Below are 14,249 nucleotides of genomic sequence, written 5' to 3'. Positions count from 1 at the left end.
CTTTGCTGTCCCATCTACATGATGGGCTTATTTTTTTATTTTCCCTGCATGGAAGGCATAGCCCTGTGATGTCCCAACTTTTAAGTTATACTTAGTTTCAAAAAGAAGAAGAGAAAGATCTTCCATCCACTGTTTCACTCCACAAATTCACTCCTGGCTGGGCCAGGCCGAAGCCAGGAGCCTGGAGCTTTGTCCAGGTCTCCCATGTGGTGCAAGAGCCCAAGCACTTGGGTTATCCTTCACCGCTTTTCCAGGCTCACTGGCAAGGATCCGGATCAGAAGTGGAACAGCTGGGACTCAAACCTGTGCTTATATGGGATGCCAGTACCTCAGGCAGCAGTTTAACCCACTGAGCCACAGCACTGGCCTGATGCTCCAACTTGAAGCAGTCATACCATTAGTCTCCCTATTGTAGACTTTTCTTCCTTCTTAAAAGTGCATAAACAGTGACATCTTTCACTGGAGCCTGTTGGCTTCCATGAAATATGGTGCTAAATAATAGAATTTAAAAGATGAACACTGGTTAAATAAGAGTTACGTAAATTTTTATTTAATAACAAGAAATGTTTTGGCTTCTTTTGACTAATAAGATCTCCACACATGGCCAGCACCGCAGCTCACTTGGCTAATCCTCTGCCTGCGGCGCCGGCACCTCGGGTTCTAGTCCCGGTTGGGGCGCCGGATTCTGTCCCGGTTGCTCCTCTTCCAGTCCAGCTCTCTGCTATGGCCCGGGAAGGCAGTGGAGGATGGCCCAAGTGCTTGGGCCCTGCACCCGCATGGGAGACCAGGAGGAAGCACCTGGCTCCTGGCTTCAGATCGACGCAGCGTGCCGGTTGTAGCAACCATTTGGGGGGTGAACCATTGAAGGAAGACCTTTCTCTCTGTCTCTCTCACTGTCTAACTCTGCCTGTCAAAAAAAAAAAAAAAATCTCCACACTTGAGATCAGTATAAGCCGCCACCACTGAGCACTGGTTCAAGTCTGATCCAATTCCAATTCCGCTCCCAGCTAACGCACCTGTGAAAGCAGCAGAAAATGGCGCCAGTGCTCTGCCAAGCCACACAAGAGACCTGGATTGAGTTCCTGGCTCCTGGCTTTGACCTGGTTCAGCCCTGGTTGGCCACGTGGGAAATAAACCAGTGGATTGAAAATATCTCAGTCTCTCCCCCCAACTTTGCCTTTTAAATAAAAATAATCTATAAAAAGAGATCTTTATAGTCCTATAATTACAAGAAAAATTTAGAAAGAACTTTGAATTTTGTGCTGTTAAATCTGTATATGTTGGCTTTTCCTTTAGTAAACATTTTTTCTGCATGTTCCTGTATAACCTGTATTTTAATGCAGATTTCATATTTGCCCACCAAAACCACAGCAGCCTTCCCTGTGGTCTGGTTGATGGAAAACATCTGATGCTACTAAAATTCATCAATGAAATGCACCCATGTGTGATCGTAACTCACTCTTACAAAGCAAAGGAACTCTCCTTGGATGTCCGTCACACTGTTCAATTTCCCAACACAGCAAAACCCAAATCATTCTATTTCTCCAGAGAACCTTATAAAATATATGATTAAAGCCTTCTTATGTAATTGAACCTTCTATTTGGAAATAATACTTAGCTAAGTATATTTAGCTAAACATTAAATGTGACATATCATATAGTTAGTAATTATTTAGTAGTTACTATGTTCCAGGAAATGAGATAACTGCTTTATATATACAACCACCCTACTCTTCAAAGCAAACCTACTAAGAGGAATCTTCTTGTACTAAGAAATTGAGACATGTATTTAAATACCTTACACAAGCTCACACAGGTAGAAAGATGTGGGATGAAAATTTAAGCCCAGACAAAGTAAGTTTAAGACCCATCCTTTAAAATATTGCACTAGGCTGCTTTGAGAAATATTATGATGGGAAGAAAGAATAACAGTTTGAACAGCAAGGCGAATAAACTGAATTTGTCAAAAGCAGTAATACTCAGCATCCAGTACATTTAGAGCCATCTTCCCCACTTTTCCACATGTTAAGAATGACCCTTCAAGCCACAGGAGAAGCAATAGTTTAAAAAGCACTGTGCAAAAGCATGGGTCACCATTTAAATGTTCATTATAATCATAATGAATCATGAATGTTTCCATCTTCTCTCTCCTGCTTTGAGAGGGAGGCTCATCTACATCAGTGTGTTAGGACATTGATTTCCTGGTGGGTAATATATATTTTCTCTTAAGCCTCACCCTGCAGGCCAGAGCTAAAGGCAAGCATTATTATAGATCAAGGCCAGTGAAGTGGGTAATGAGGTTTAGTATATAAAACACTAGGTATAAATGCAGAGGGACTTCTGGCTTTTCTTTAACATTAACTGCTTTGAAATGCACCATTTGAAATAGAATGCTTAGTAGGCCAGAAGCTGCCAGAGAATAATTTTCTTTCACCAAACAAACCACTGGTGGCTTCAGATAGATGCCTTTCATAAACATGGAGCTGTGCAGCAAGTTATTTTTAATACATCCTTCATGGGGCGACTGCTAGGACGCATGGCCCACCCCAGCAGAAATACCGAATGGAAAGGCTGTTTGGATCAGCTTCACTGAAGGAAGAGTCTGAATTCTCACGCTGATACACAAGCTTACAAAGGAAACAATTAAAATATCTAAGCAGATAATTTTTGTCTCCTCCATTACACATTCAGACTTGTAGGTCCCCAAGCCATGGCGCTCGTGGAGGGTGGAGAAAGGTAGTTATAAATATAACGTTCAATGGATAATTATGTTTTCTTGTAACTTGTAAAATCCTGTCTGGCTCCTGTGTTGTCAACTGCCTTTCCAGACTGGTCTATGTTAAGTGTTTCCCAAGTCTATAAAGTCATTTCTTTATTCTTTTTCTCTGCAGAGCATGAGCAGATGATAGGAATCAAAGAAGAGAAACGAATCCCCAAATTCTTTCCCCTTTTTTCCTCCCTCTTCCTCTCCCTCTCATCTTTCCTTCTTTTCCCTCCCCTCTTCCTCCTCCCGTCCACACACTTTAGTAGCCCACTGTGTTTCAGATATAGCACTGTATGCTGGGGGTTGGGAGGCTCAGAAATCACACTAACTTGTTTATCATAGTCATATTAATCTGTATCACTGATCACATTAATCTCAAGGATGTCAAAATCAGCCTCCAGTGCCCACCCTTCTCAGGCCATGGCTTAACCCCTCTTCAACTTCCTTTTGTCCACTGCAGAGTGTCTGACTTTGTGTAAGATGAGACTGATTAAGTGTGAGATCATCCAACTTCCAGCTCCCTCATTTATAAGACAACCTCAGACAAGCTACTCGCTCCTCATACAGAAGGTGGCTCCATTCTAGTCCAACCATTCACAGAAGGTTGACCTGATGATAAAGTCATAATGTGCGTAAAGCCACTTTACAGACCTATGCCTTGCTTGGGAAGGTGCTAAGTATAATTCAGTGTGAGGAGCTAAACATTGGGGCTACTGGGTGAGCCCAGGAAGCTGGGTCTCTTCATTAGAGCCTTGCCCACCATGGGTTAGAGATGTGTGGTGCCTCTGGAGAGTTACCTCCCCGATATGTCAATCTGAGCACAACACTTTTCTGCTTAAAACACTGCATGCAACCCAGCTCTGAAACAAGCCCCACAAGGCCTGGTCACTGTTCCATTCTCAGGTTTCTGCTTTCCTCCCTTTCCCTTTGACAAGGGCGGAAAGCCATGTTCTGTCCCCTTAGCCATGCTGAGCTCCACCTGATGCCCACATACCTTTTTGGGCTGCCATGAGGTACCTGCCTCTCCAAGTCCTGTCCAGAAACAGACCAGGTGCTCTTCCTATGGTGGCCACAGAGTTAATGCACCTGATGAATTCCTTTTTTGCTCTCTCCTTTAGGCATCTGCACAGCATCTGTGCCTGTCACTAGAGGGTTGCTTCCCGAGGGCAATGCCTTAGTGGTACATGGGACATGAAAGATGTAACAGACGTGACATGAATAAATATGTAAGTGAATGAGAACTCTGATGTGATGTGAGGGGCAGGGAGCATTTACAGAGATTCAGTCTGTTCTCAAAGATCTACTGAGAAACTTTCTTCCCATAACTTCAGCAAATATGGTTTGGTAGGCATAAAGTGCCCACCTTAGAGCTGACAGGTCCTATGAATATGTTTCCTTATAAAGTAAGGTAGAATTAGGGTTGGTGATGAAAGTAAGGTTCCTAATCAGTCAACCTTAAAATACAAAGATGATCATGGTTCACACTGGATGTGACCAACGCAATCACAAAGAAGGCAGAAGAGGAGTGGGAGCGATTTGACCCGAGAAGGACTCAAGTTACCATGACAAGCTTTACAGATGGGAGAGGACGGTGAGCCAACACATGTGGGAACGCCCACAAGCTTCCAGAGAAAGTGAGGAGACAGTCTCCCCTGAGACCTCCAGAGAGGAAGCGGCCCCTGCTGACTCGAGTGTAGCTCACTGAATTCCGACTTTAAAAACTGTAGGACAATACACTTCTGTTGTTTTAATTTACAAGGGCTTCTGGTCATGCTTTATAACAGCATTAGAAAACTAATACACCAGACAAGAACGTAGAAGGCCTAATTAGGACAATCATTCCATTCCATTACAGCTTCACACTTTTTAAAAACCAACAAGTTGACGATGCACATCTCTAATCTGCGTATCTGCCAGCTACATATGCACAAGACAGAGGCTGGGCCAGCACTCTGGCATAGTAATTCCAAGCCCTGGCCTGCAGCACCGGCATCCAATATAGGCACTGGTTCGAATTCTAGCTGCTGCAGCATCCCATATGGGCAATGGTTCGAGTTCTGGGTGCTCCACTTGATACAGCTCTCTGCTGTGGCCTGGAAAAGCAGAAGATGGCCCAGGTCCTCGGGCCCCTCCACCCACATGGGAGACCTAGAAGAAGCTCCTGACTCCTGGCTTCGGATCAGCTCAGCTCTGTCCATTGAGGCCATTTGGGGAGTGAACCAGTGGATGGAAGACCTCTCTCTCTCGCTCTGGCTCTACTTATCTATAACTCTGTATTTCCAATAAATAAAATAAATCTTAAAAAAAAAAATTGAGGCCTGTGCTTGAATCTAAGACTCAGCACTTGCACACCTGTGTTTTCAGCAAGTGACTAAAACTCTGTGCCTTCGTTTGCTCATCTAAGGATACAAGTAACACTGGGGTACTGCAAGGATCCAATGGGCAGATCTATGCAAAGTGCTTCGAACTGTGTGACACAACCCATTCATTATGTGTTAGTGATCACTACAGGCAAATATGTAAAAAATAAAAAGCTTGAGAAAGTTAAAGTGCTGCAAAGCAGCAAGGTAGAAAGAAGAACACTGGATCTCAGAAAAGTGGTTCTGGGGTGGGGGTGGGGTACGGAATCAACACCTCCTTCCCCAGTGGCAGTTCAGAAATTCATGGAGGCATTTCAGGGATCCAGTGGAGCAGGTAAGCTTCACACTCGGGCATTCAGTGCACAGAAACTGATCTCTGGTGTGGTAGTGTCCCTGTCTTTACCCACCGAAACACTGAAATTCTTTCACTTCCTTTTTATATTACTGTTAGTCTAATTGATTTTTTTTTTAAAAAATCAATAGAATTCCCTAACTTATTTATGAAACCTGCTTTACAATAACAAAGAGTGCAACAAATTTGTGATCAAAGTGTTCACTGTATCTGAATTCAGAGGCTTTAATATGGAACAAGATTTAGAGATGGTTTAACCAGCTCCCTGGATTTTCAATGAAGAAAACTAAGACCCAAAGAGATAAAGAACCTTGAAAAAAGTGAAACTGTTAGAAGAACCCATGTTTCAAGACTTTAATTCCTGGATCTGTGGGTATTTTTAAAAAAATCTCTTCAATCCTAACAAGATTTCTGAAAGTTCAAATTCTCTTCCAATCCCCAGATTCCATGCCAGTAAGTGACCGCCCCTCCCTTGCAAGCCACCTCCTGGCTCCACCACTCCCACCCTCCACCTCCAGAGAATGAATGCCATTGGGAAAGTGAAGCTGGGAAAAGAGCGGGGAGGGGTGGAGGTGGGGATCTCTGATGGATCCGGTGTGTGTCAACAAGTCTCCTTGACTCTCTGCTTTGAGTTTCCATTTATTCCAGCTCAGTTCCACCAGACACCTCCTGGATCCAAGGATGGTCGCTTCTACTTCCACCTCCACATTCCCAAACTCCAATCTCCACAAGTTATGGGGAAGGTCATTTTCTTGCAGTGTCTGTTATAAATACATTGACCATAGCCGGCGCCACGGCTCAATAGGCTAATCCTCCGCCTAGCGGCGCCGGCACACCGGGTTCTAGACCCGGTCGGGGCACCGATTCTGTCCCGGTTGCCCCTCTTCCAGGCCAGCTCTCTGCTGTGGCCAGGGAATGCAGTGGAGGATGGCCCAAGTACTTGGGTCCTGCACCCCATGGGAGACCAGGATAAGCACCTGGCTCCTGCCATCGGATCAGCGCGGTACGCCGGCCATAGCGCGCTACCGCGGCGGCCATTGGAGGGTGAACCAACGGCAAAGGAAGACCTTTCTCTCTGTCTCTCTCTCACTGTCCACTCTGCCTGTCAAAAATAAAAATAAAAAATAAAAAAATAAATACATTGACCTATTTCAATTATGAGTTTACCATTAATTTATGGATTGAGAACTCCTCCCTTTCCTAGACCTGCCAAGGCAGTACGTGCACACGTGCCCTGCCCAGCTCCAGCACAGACCTTCACAATGGAGTCTACATCAATGGTGCCCATGGGACTATGGGGTCCAGGACCTGTTTGGCTGAATCCAGGGTCCCTGACCCCACTCCCTACCTAAGATGAGAAATGAGTTCTTAGTGTGAACACCTCTGATCTTAAGTAATACATAAAATATGCCAAGTATTCTTAAGTTTGAGTTGTAGTTTTGCCTCCTTGCTGGCCATGGGTCTCAACATAGAGCTGGGTCAGACCAGCCACTTCCTTCTGACAGCTAGAGACTTAGTGCACTAGGTTTTGAAAACTATATCCTCCTTCCTGTCCCACCCTTCTAAATAGTTCACACGGTCGCCGTTTCCTGCTCAGGGTTGAACTAAGCACTTCAGAGGATCTGAGGTGTGGTGGAGGATGCCTTGCACCCAGTGACTTCAACTGGCTCAGGCATACAGATCCACACAGAAGCACAGAGGTAGCGGTTAAAAGTACATGCTTTTAAATCAGAGCTGGAAACCTTCTCCCCACTTACTCCAGATAATCCGATGTCTATAATTTCCTAATCAGTAAAAGGAACAACACTATTACTGGCCTCACAGAGGTGCAATAAATATAACATGAACACCTGCCATAAAGCCTGGCACATATTAAGTGCTCAAGAAATGTTAGCTATTTTTATGACTCTTTCCCAAGATGCTATTTTAACTCCTGTGGCCCCAGAGGGATGACATCCCAGAATTAAGATTTTATAATAAAGAAGAGTAGAATAAAGATCAGGAAAGGAAAAGGAGAGGATTTATCCTGTAGAAGAGGCAACTCCATCATATCACTTGAGTTGTAAAAATAACTCGCAGCAGGCATTGGGAACAGGCCTTTTGTTCTTAGTGCTCTTTCACGAAGCAGCTCTGTAAAGTTAGCTGTTCTTTTATTTTTTAATTTTTAATTTTTATTTGACAGGTAGAGTTATAGACAGTGACAGAGAAAGGTCTTCCTTCCATTGGTTCACTCCCCAAATGGCTGCTATGGCTGGTGCTGCGCCGATCCGAAGCCACGAGCCAGGCGCTTCTTCCTGGTCTCTCATGCGGGTGCAGAGGCCCAAGCACTTGGGCCATCCTCCACTGCCCTCCCAGACCACAGCAAAGAGCTAGACTGGAAGAGGAGCAACCGGGACTAGAACCTGGCGCTCATGTGGGATGCAGGTGCCACAGGCGAAGGATTAACCAAGTGAGCCACGGCACCGGCCTCAAGTTAGCTGTTCTAATAGGTTTCCTTATTCTCATTTTTCAGAGGAAGACTCTGAGGCTCAGAGAGGTTATGATAAATTCTATTACTGAACCTAGGATTAGAATTTAGGCCGTAAAATTTGCCAGTTGAGGGTTTGTTTCAATTTTCAGGGTGTTCCACAGGTGGAGGCAGGAACTCTCCACTAGAGGGCACATGTCATGGAATGAGATGCATAGTCATAGTGGTTGGGATACTAAACTAATCTTCAACTCCCTCAAAAGACAAACAGAAAAGCAACCTATTAAAAACTGTAAATTTGCCACATAAAGATAGCTTTAAAATATCTCCCCCAGCCACCACGTCTAACCAGATTACATTCCCAAAACCTCTTCTATGTAGAAATTCTGGAATGAACACTGCATGTCTGAACAGGAGGAAGAATGGAAGTGACTTTCAAAATCCCTTGAGTTGGTTCTAACAAGTTGCATCAACTGGGACTCTGTACTAGGCCAAGCTGCAGAAGAGAGGATTTTCATTTGTATTCATTTGTATTTGACCTCACGGTATGTGACTGCTGCCATAGCACCCAGGACCAACACTAGCTCATTAACAGGAGATTGCTTTATGCAGGGCCTCCCCTGGCTCCTCTTATTAGATTTCGGAAAACTCTCACTGGGGATAAGATGCAGTGCTGGGCAGAGGTTGGTTCCTGTCTAGGAAGCCCACAGGTCTTGATCCTGAGGTCTTGCCTGCAACATAACAAAAACTTAAGAATGTCCTGTTACAGATTTTCATACAACTCGCTTTTTAGTTGCTACCGATTTTTGTTTGTGTTTTGCTTCTCTAGGTTTATTTTCAACCACAGGGAGTCACATTTTCTTCCTCTTTTTGGATGGGAATTTGTTTTGTTTTTAACCTCTTTGGTTTCAATTTAATGAATAATGACTTGGCAGTGAAAGAAAAAGGACAACACACAAGATATTCTAAAATTAAAATAACCTGGCTTTTGTACCTTCCCCCAGTATTCACAGTAAGTATTTGCAAATTGAAGAACTGCCCAACAGTTTAGAGTACAAACTACACTTGCTGCAGATCCCACCTGCCCTGTCTCACACAAAGCAACACACAGTTGAATCAAAAAAACTTTGTTGTTTACTTATGTTAATCATCAAGCCAAAGCAAACAGACTTCCAGTTTCTGGATCCAGGGTGGTAATTAAATATAAAGACATCACAGATCCTCTAGACAAATAAGGGGGAGAAAAGAAGCCCTCTGTCTTCTAGGACCTCACACACTAGGGAGTTGCTTGAATCAGTGCAAAGTTGGTTTCCCAACTCTGAAGTTTCTCAGATTCACACACCCAGCACCCTGACTTACATTCCGAGTTTAGAGCTTAAATCGGTGCCATTTCACCAAGTCTCGGTTTGAACATTGCTTCATAGCCAAGTTCCTTTCTTCATCCACAAGCTATGCATGTCATCGGACACCCAAGCTCAAGACAGACCTTTAACTAAATGAGGGACTCTGGACGATTCACTCAGTAAATGAGACGTTGAATAGACCAACTACATTGTGACGTCAGTGCCGGCAGAGGCACGCACAGCGGGAGAAGCAGGTAGCAAATGAGAAACGCAGCTACAGCAGCAAAGAACACGTGCTCAGCGTACTATCTCACTGCTCTCTTCTCCCACCAATGCCACAAGCTCCAGCATCGGTACAAATCCCTATTCACACTCTGACGAAGGAATGGGAGACATCAGACCGCAGCAGATAGTTTCTAAAAGTCCTTGCGCTCAGGGGAAACTGTTTCCAAAGGGCAAATTTGTTTCCACACCTCTCTGAAAAAGCTCCAGAAAATGCAGGCAGAAAAACCACTTCACCCAGCTCCAGCTCCGCACCCAGAGGAGCCAGGAATCCAGACTGACCGGCCGAACACCCGGCAGGGGAAGTGAACTTTTGCCTAAAATTGCAACACATCTCCTAGCCCTTGGCACAACTCCCCGGGCACAATGCCCGCTCTCCAAACTGCAGGCGGGAAATAGAGAAGGATGGACCGGAGTTTTGGCATTGAAATATTGCTCGCTCTCTCCTGCTCCTCCATGATTCGGTCCTGTCAGCGGGCTCGCGCAGGCGTCGGAGAGGGAAATTGTGCAGAGCAGAAAACTCTGTATTGCTACCACCGAGCGAATCCGCTCGCGACGCTCCCAACACCTCAAAGCCCCTTCCACTACACTTGGATTATCCGCAGACGAAAGTGAAACATCGCGCACTAAGCATACCTTTCGGCCCTGAACCCCCGCTCGCCATGTCTTTCCGTGCACCCCTCTTGGGAGGGGCACGTTGCCCCAAGCTGGGTAAAAGTTGTCAAAAATCCCAAGAGCCGCCGCCGCCTTCACCTGCACGCACAGGGCCGGGTCCCTGGGGTGCGGGTGGGAAAACCCGCAGGTGCGTGCGGCCAGCGCGGCGTTAACCCCTTACCTTCCAGCAGCACCTCCTTGCCTGCGCGCTTCAGAGCCTGCACCGCCTCGTCGTGGGTAGCATCCCGCAGGTCGGCTCCGTTCACCGATAGGATGGCGTCGCCCACGTACAGGGCTTGGGTCTGGTCCGCCGCCAGCCCCTTGAAGATCTTGCTGATGAGGATGGGCATCTTGTTCTCTTTGCCCCCCTTGATGCTGATGCCCAGCCCGCCCAACTCCTGCTTCAGCACCTTCACGCCGCGCTTCTGGTTCGAGATGGACTCGGGCACCTGCTCGGGGAGGTCGGTGAAGGCCGTGCGGACCCCGGCGGGCGAGTCCGGGGGCTGCGCGCCGCCCGCGCCCGGGTGCCCGGCGCCGGCACCCCTGCAGAACGAGCCATTGGTGGCGGCCCCGATGCCGTTGTACGCCGCAGCGCCCTCCTCGCAGCTCAGAACCAGGGCGTCTTCGCTCAAGTTCACCAGAACTTTGTGCCAGCGATCCCGCACCAAAACTTCCAGCAGCCCGCTCCGCTGCGCCCGGCCGCTTCCCCCGCCTGCCGGCCCAGCCGCCGCCGCCGCCGCCGCCGCTACCGCCATCTTTCCGGCATTCTTAAAACGCCATGTGATTGCAAAAGGGGGGAAAAGTGGGGAAGGGTTGCGGGCAGCAGGACGCGGGGTCGGGGCAGAGAGCAGAGCGCGCCCGGTGCAGACGCGGCGGCGCGCGGGACTCCGCTCCGGGAGTTCGCAGGCGCACTGGGCGCGGGTTCGCAGGCGCACTGGGCGCGGGTTGGCAGCCGCAGCGGGGCTGGCTTGTTCCCCCTCGCCTGATCCTGGGCGGGGTGGAGCAACCTAAAAGAAGAAGGAGAGACCTAGACAGGGGAGGGAAAAAAAAAAAAAAAGGCAGCCAGCTGCTAGTTGCAAAACCCCTCGCCAAGGGGAGCCGCGGAACAGCTAGGCGCTGGCTGGAGTCCGTAGGGCGCCGCACGCTCCGGGAAGGGCGGGGACCGCGCGCCGGGCCGCCGCTCACCTGTTCCAGCAGCCGCAGCGTTCACAAGCCGCACGCCCCGCCAGACCTGGGCACCCGGGGACGGCCACCCCAGCGCCTTCTGCGTCTCACGTCTCTCCACTCGCCGCAGCCCCCTTTCCTTTACCGTGGGCGTCCTGCCTGGGTTTATCCAAGTAGATCCTCCCTATCCCTTTCCCTTTCGCACCCGGCGGGTAGAATTGTTCCTTGGTCCCCGGTCTCCCCAAACCAGCGCTTCGCTCAGTGCTTACCTGTCCCTCCTTTCAAAGGGACTCTCGGGAAGCTAGGTAGGCGCAGACCGAGGGCCTGGGCGATCCCAGGGTCAACTGGGAAAGCTGCCCCCGCGGTCCTAGAATAAAGCGCGTAACCCACGTGCCTAACCCTCTTCTTCAATGCAAGACATCTGTTCTACTCGGGCTCTGGGGCGGTTTCTCCATTGGCCTGGGGTTTTCAACAGGTCACAGCCTGCCTGGACCCCAGGGACGAACGTTCTTCCAGCTGGAATTCATTACGTGCTCTGTGCTTCTGACCTGTCTCCCCAGCCGCAGTCCCACACTGAATGCTTCATATTGCTTTCTCCTTCTTGAGAGACCATACAAGAGCGCTCCTTTTCAAGAACTCAGATGGAATAGCTTGCATCTGCAGGGTTCCTTTGCCTGTTACTTATTTGCATCTCGTGTTGCATTTTTTTCAGGGTAACAGTGTTAGGTTTTTGGATACCTTTCCTGGCCAATCCGGAAATGCCAACATAGTCCATGTCATAGGTGGATGTTCCAGAGTTCCCCTGCCCTTGAACCTTTCAAGTTTTCCACTGCCTCCCCCAACACACACACTGAACCAGAGGTCTCAGGGTCCATTCAAAGTGCTTCTTAGCTACACTCCCTTCCCACTCTTCTTTCCACTCTCTCCAAAAACAAAACAATATTCACAAATTTATTAATCCCTGAAGGTAAAGGCAACACAGCAAGGCGTCAGAAGGAGAGAACTCTTCCTGAACACCTGATGCGTCTTATCATTGAAAGATCTTAGCCCTCACACTTTTAATCAGGGATGCTTAAAAACTCAGATGAATTCCTAGTGAGTGGAGTCCCAGCGAGGGCCACAGAGGGAACTGAAAACACCTGAACATTTTCTTGCAGATTGGGCAGAGCCCTTGGATTAATGCTTCCATTTACTGCTCTCCCCCACGCCCTTGTATTATGTTTAGCTCATCAGCTTCTAAATGCACTTTATGCTTTTATGTAAAGGTGCCCACATCAGGGATGGCGGCTCCTGGGACTTTTGAGCCTTTTGTGAGGTGCACGACCAGACAGGGAGCTAGCATGGCTGGCACAACTGTTTTGAGAAAAAGCCACCTGGGGCTGGCCCTCTGCTGTAGAGGCTGAGGACTGAGGAGCCTCACTCTTCGGGGGCTATAGAGTGTCTGCATCCTAACCCAGATACACCGAGGTTGAGAGAGAGAGCAGAAGACCTGGGTGAAGATTGAGAAATCAAAACAGATCTGCCCTTGGACCAGAAACCCTACATCAACAACCTGCTTGTGTTTTTTTCTGTGGCCAAGCAATGTGGGAGGCCAAGATACAACCACAGCTAGTTTATCAATTCACTATAAGAAATTGCAGGCTCGGCCGGTGCCGCGGCTCACTAGGCTATTCCTCCGCCTGTGGCGTTGGCACACAGGGTTCTAGTCCCAGGCGGGGTGCCGGATTCTGTCCCGGTCGCTCCTCTTCCTGTCCAGCTCTCTGCTGTGGCCCAGGAGGGCAGTGGAGGATGGCCCAAGTGCTTGGGCCCTGCACTCGCATGGGAGACCAGGAGAAGCACCTGGCTCCTGGCTGCGGATCAGTGTGGTGCGCCGGCCGAGGCGGCTATTGGGGGGTGAACCAATGGAAAAGGAAGACCTTTCTCTCTCTCTCTCTCTCATCGTCCACTCTCCCTATCCAAAAAATAAATAAATAAAAGATTATTAAGAAATTGCAGGCTTTAGGATGGTATTTCTAGAATCTCTGTGAAAAGCACAATTTTTTTTTTTCTGTGTGAGAAAACCTACGTGGAGAGGAGTATGTTGTTTATTGCGATTTGTATCAGAATGAGGGGAGATAAATATTTAATATAATTAGGCCTGAGGCATGCATGTTAGCCAGGCATAGCTTTGCCAATGGAGGGTAATTACAGCCTCTGTTCTAAGTGCTTTACATATATTGTAACTCAATCCTTCAGGCAATTCTTGGGAGTACTTACAATTAGATTCTTTCCCATTTCACAGATGAAGAAGTAGAGGTACAGGCTTAATAACTTGTCCCAGTTAAGAAATTCATAAATGGCAGAGTCAGGATTTGAAAATAGGTATGAGGGACCTGAACTCTTAATCACTGTCTCACAGTCTCTTGAAAATACTCAAAGCCTATTAGCTACAGTGCCTGTGTTCATCTGTGCGCTAAGCCCAGCCTTCTTATAGGGAAACAGACATTAAAGCTCTCTTCGCTGGGTCATAGGTAGAATGGTAGAACCAGCTGTGGTCTCTGGGCTTTCTTTTTTTTAAAGTTGACACTTAATAATTGTACATATTTGTGGAGAACAATGTTATTGGATTGATGCATTATTATGTAATGAACAAAGCAGGGTATTAGTACATCCATCACATGGTATATTTATCATTTCTTTGTGGTGAGAGTATTCAAAACCTTTCATCCAAGGTTAGAGAGCACCCAGACCTCCATACTGGACACATCTTCTTTGTTTCTTTAGACATATTAGTATACCAAAATTGGTGACTATTGTGATCTTGTGAGCTTAGGAGATTTGTTGGATTTTTAAAAATTTTATTTATTTCATTTTATTTGAAATT

At 47.3% G+C, this 14,249-nt stretch overlaps 1 protein-coding gene across 1 annotated transcript in view; it reads right to left on the bottom strand.

The window, feature by feature from the left end:
• The window catches only part of SNTB1 (syntrophin beta 1), a 309,618-nt gene extending 298,474 nt beyond the window's left edge, over positions 1-11,144 (bottom strand). The window contains exon 1 of the mRNA XM_062188048.1: positions 10,404-11,144. Coding sequence (XP_062044032.1) covers positions 10,404-10,977 — 574 coding nt within the window. The 5' untranslated portion in view covers positions 10,978-11,144. The remainder of the gene's footprint in view (positions 1-10,403) is intronic.
• Between the last annotated feature and the right edge of the window lie 3,105 nt (positions 11,145-14,249).

The sequence above is a fragment of the Lepus europaeus genome, chromosome 4 (assembly GCF_033115175.1).
Source record: "Lepus europaeus isolate LE1 chromosome 4, mLepTim1.pri, whole genome shotgun sequence".
Lineage (NCBI taxonomy): Eukaryota > Metazoa > Chordata > Mammalia > Lagomorpha > Leporidae > Lepus > Lepus europaeus.
The sequence above is the reverse complement of the archived record's forward strand: the minus strand, read 5'-3'. Positions and strand labels throughout refer to the sequence as shown.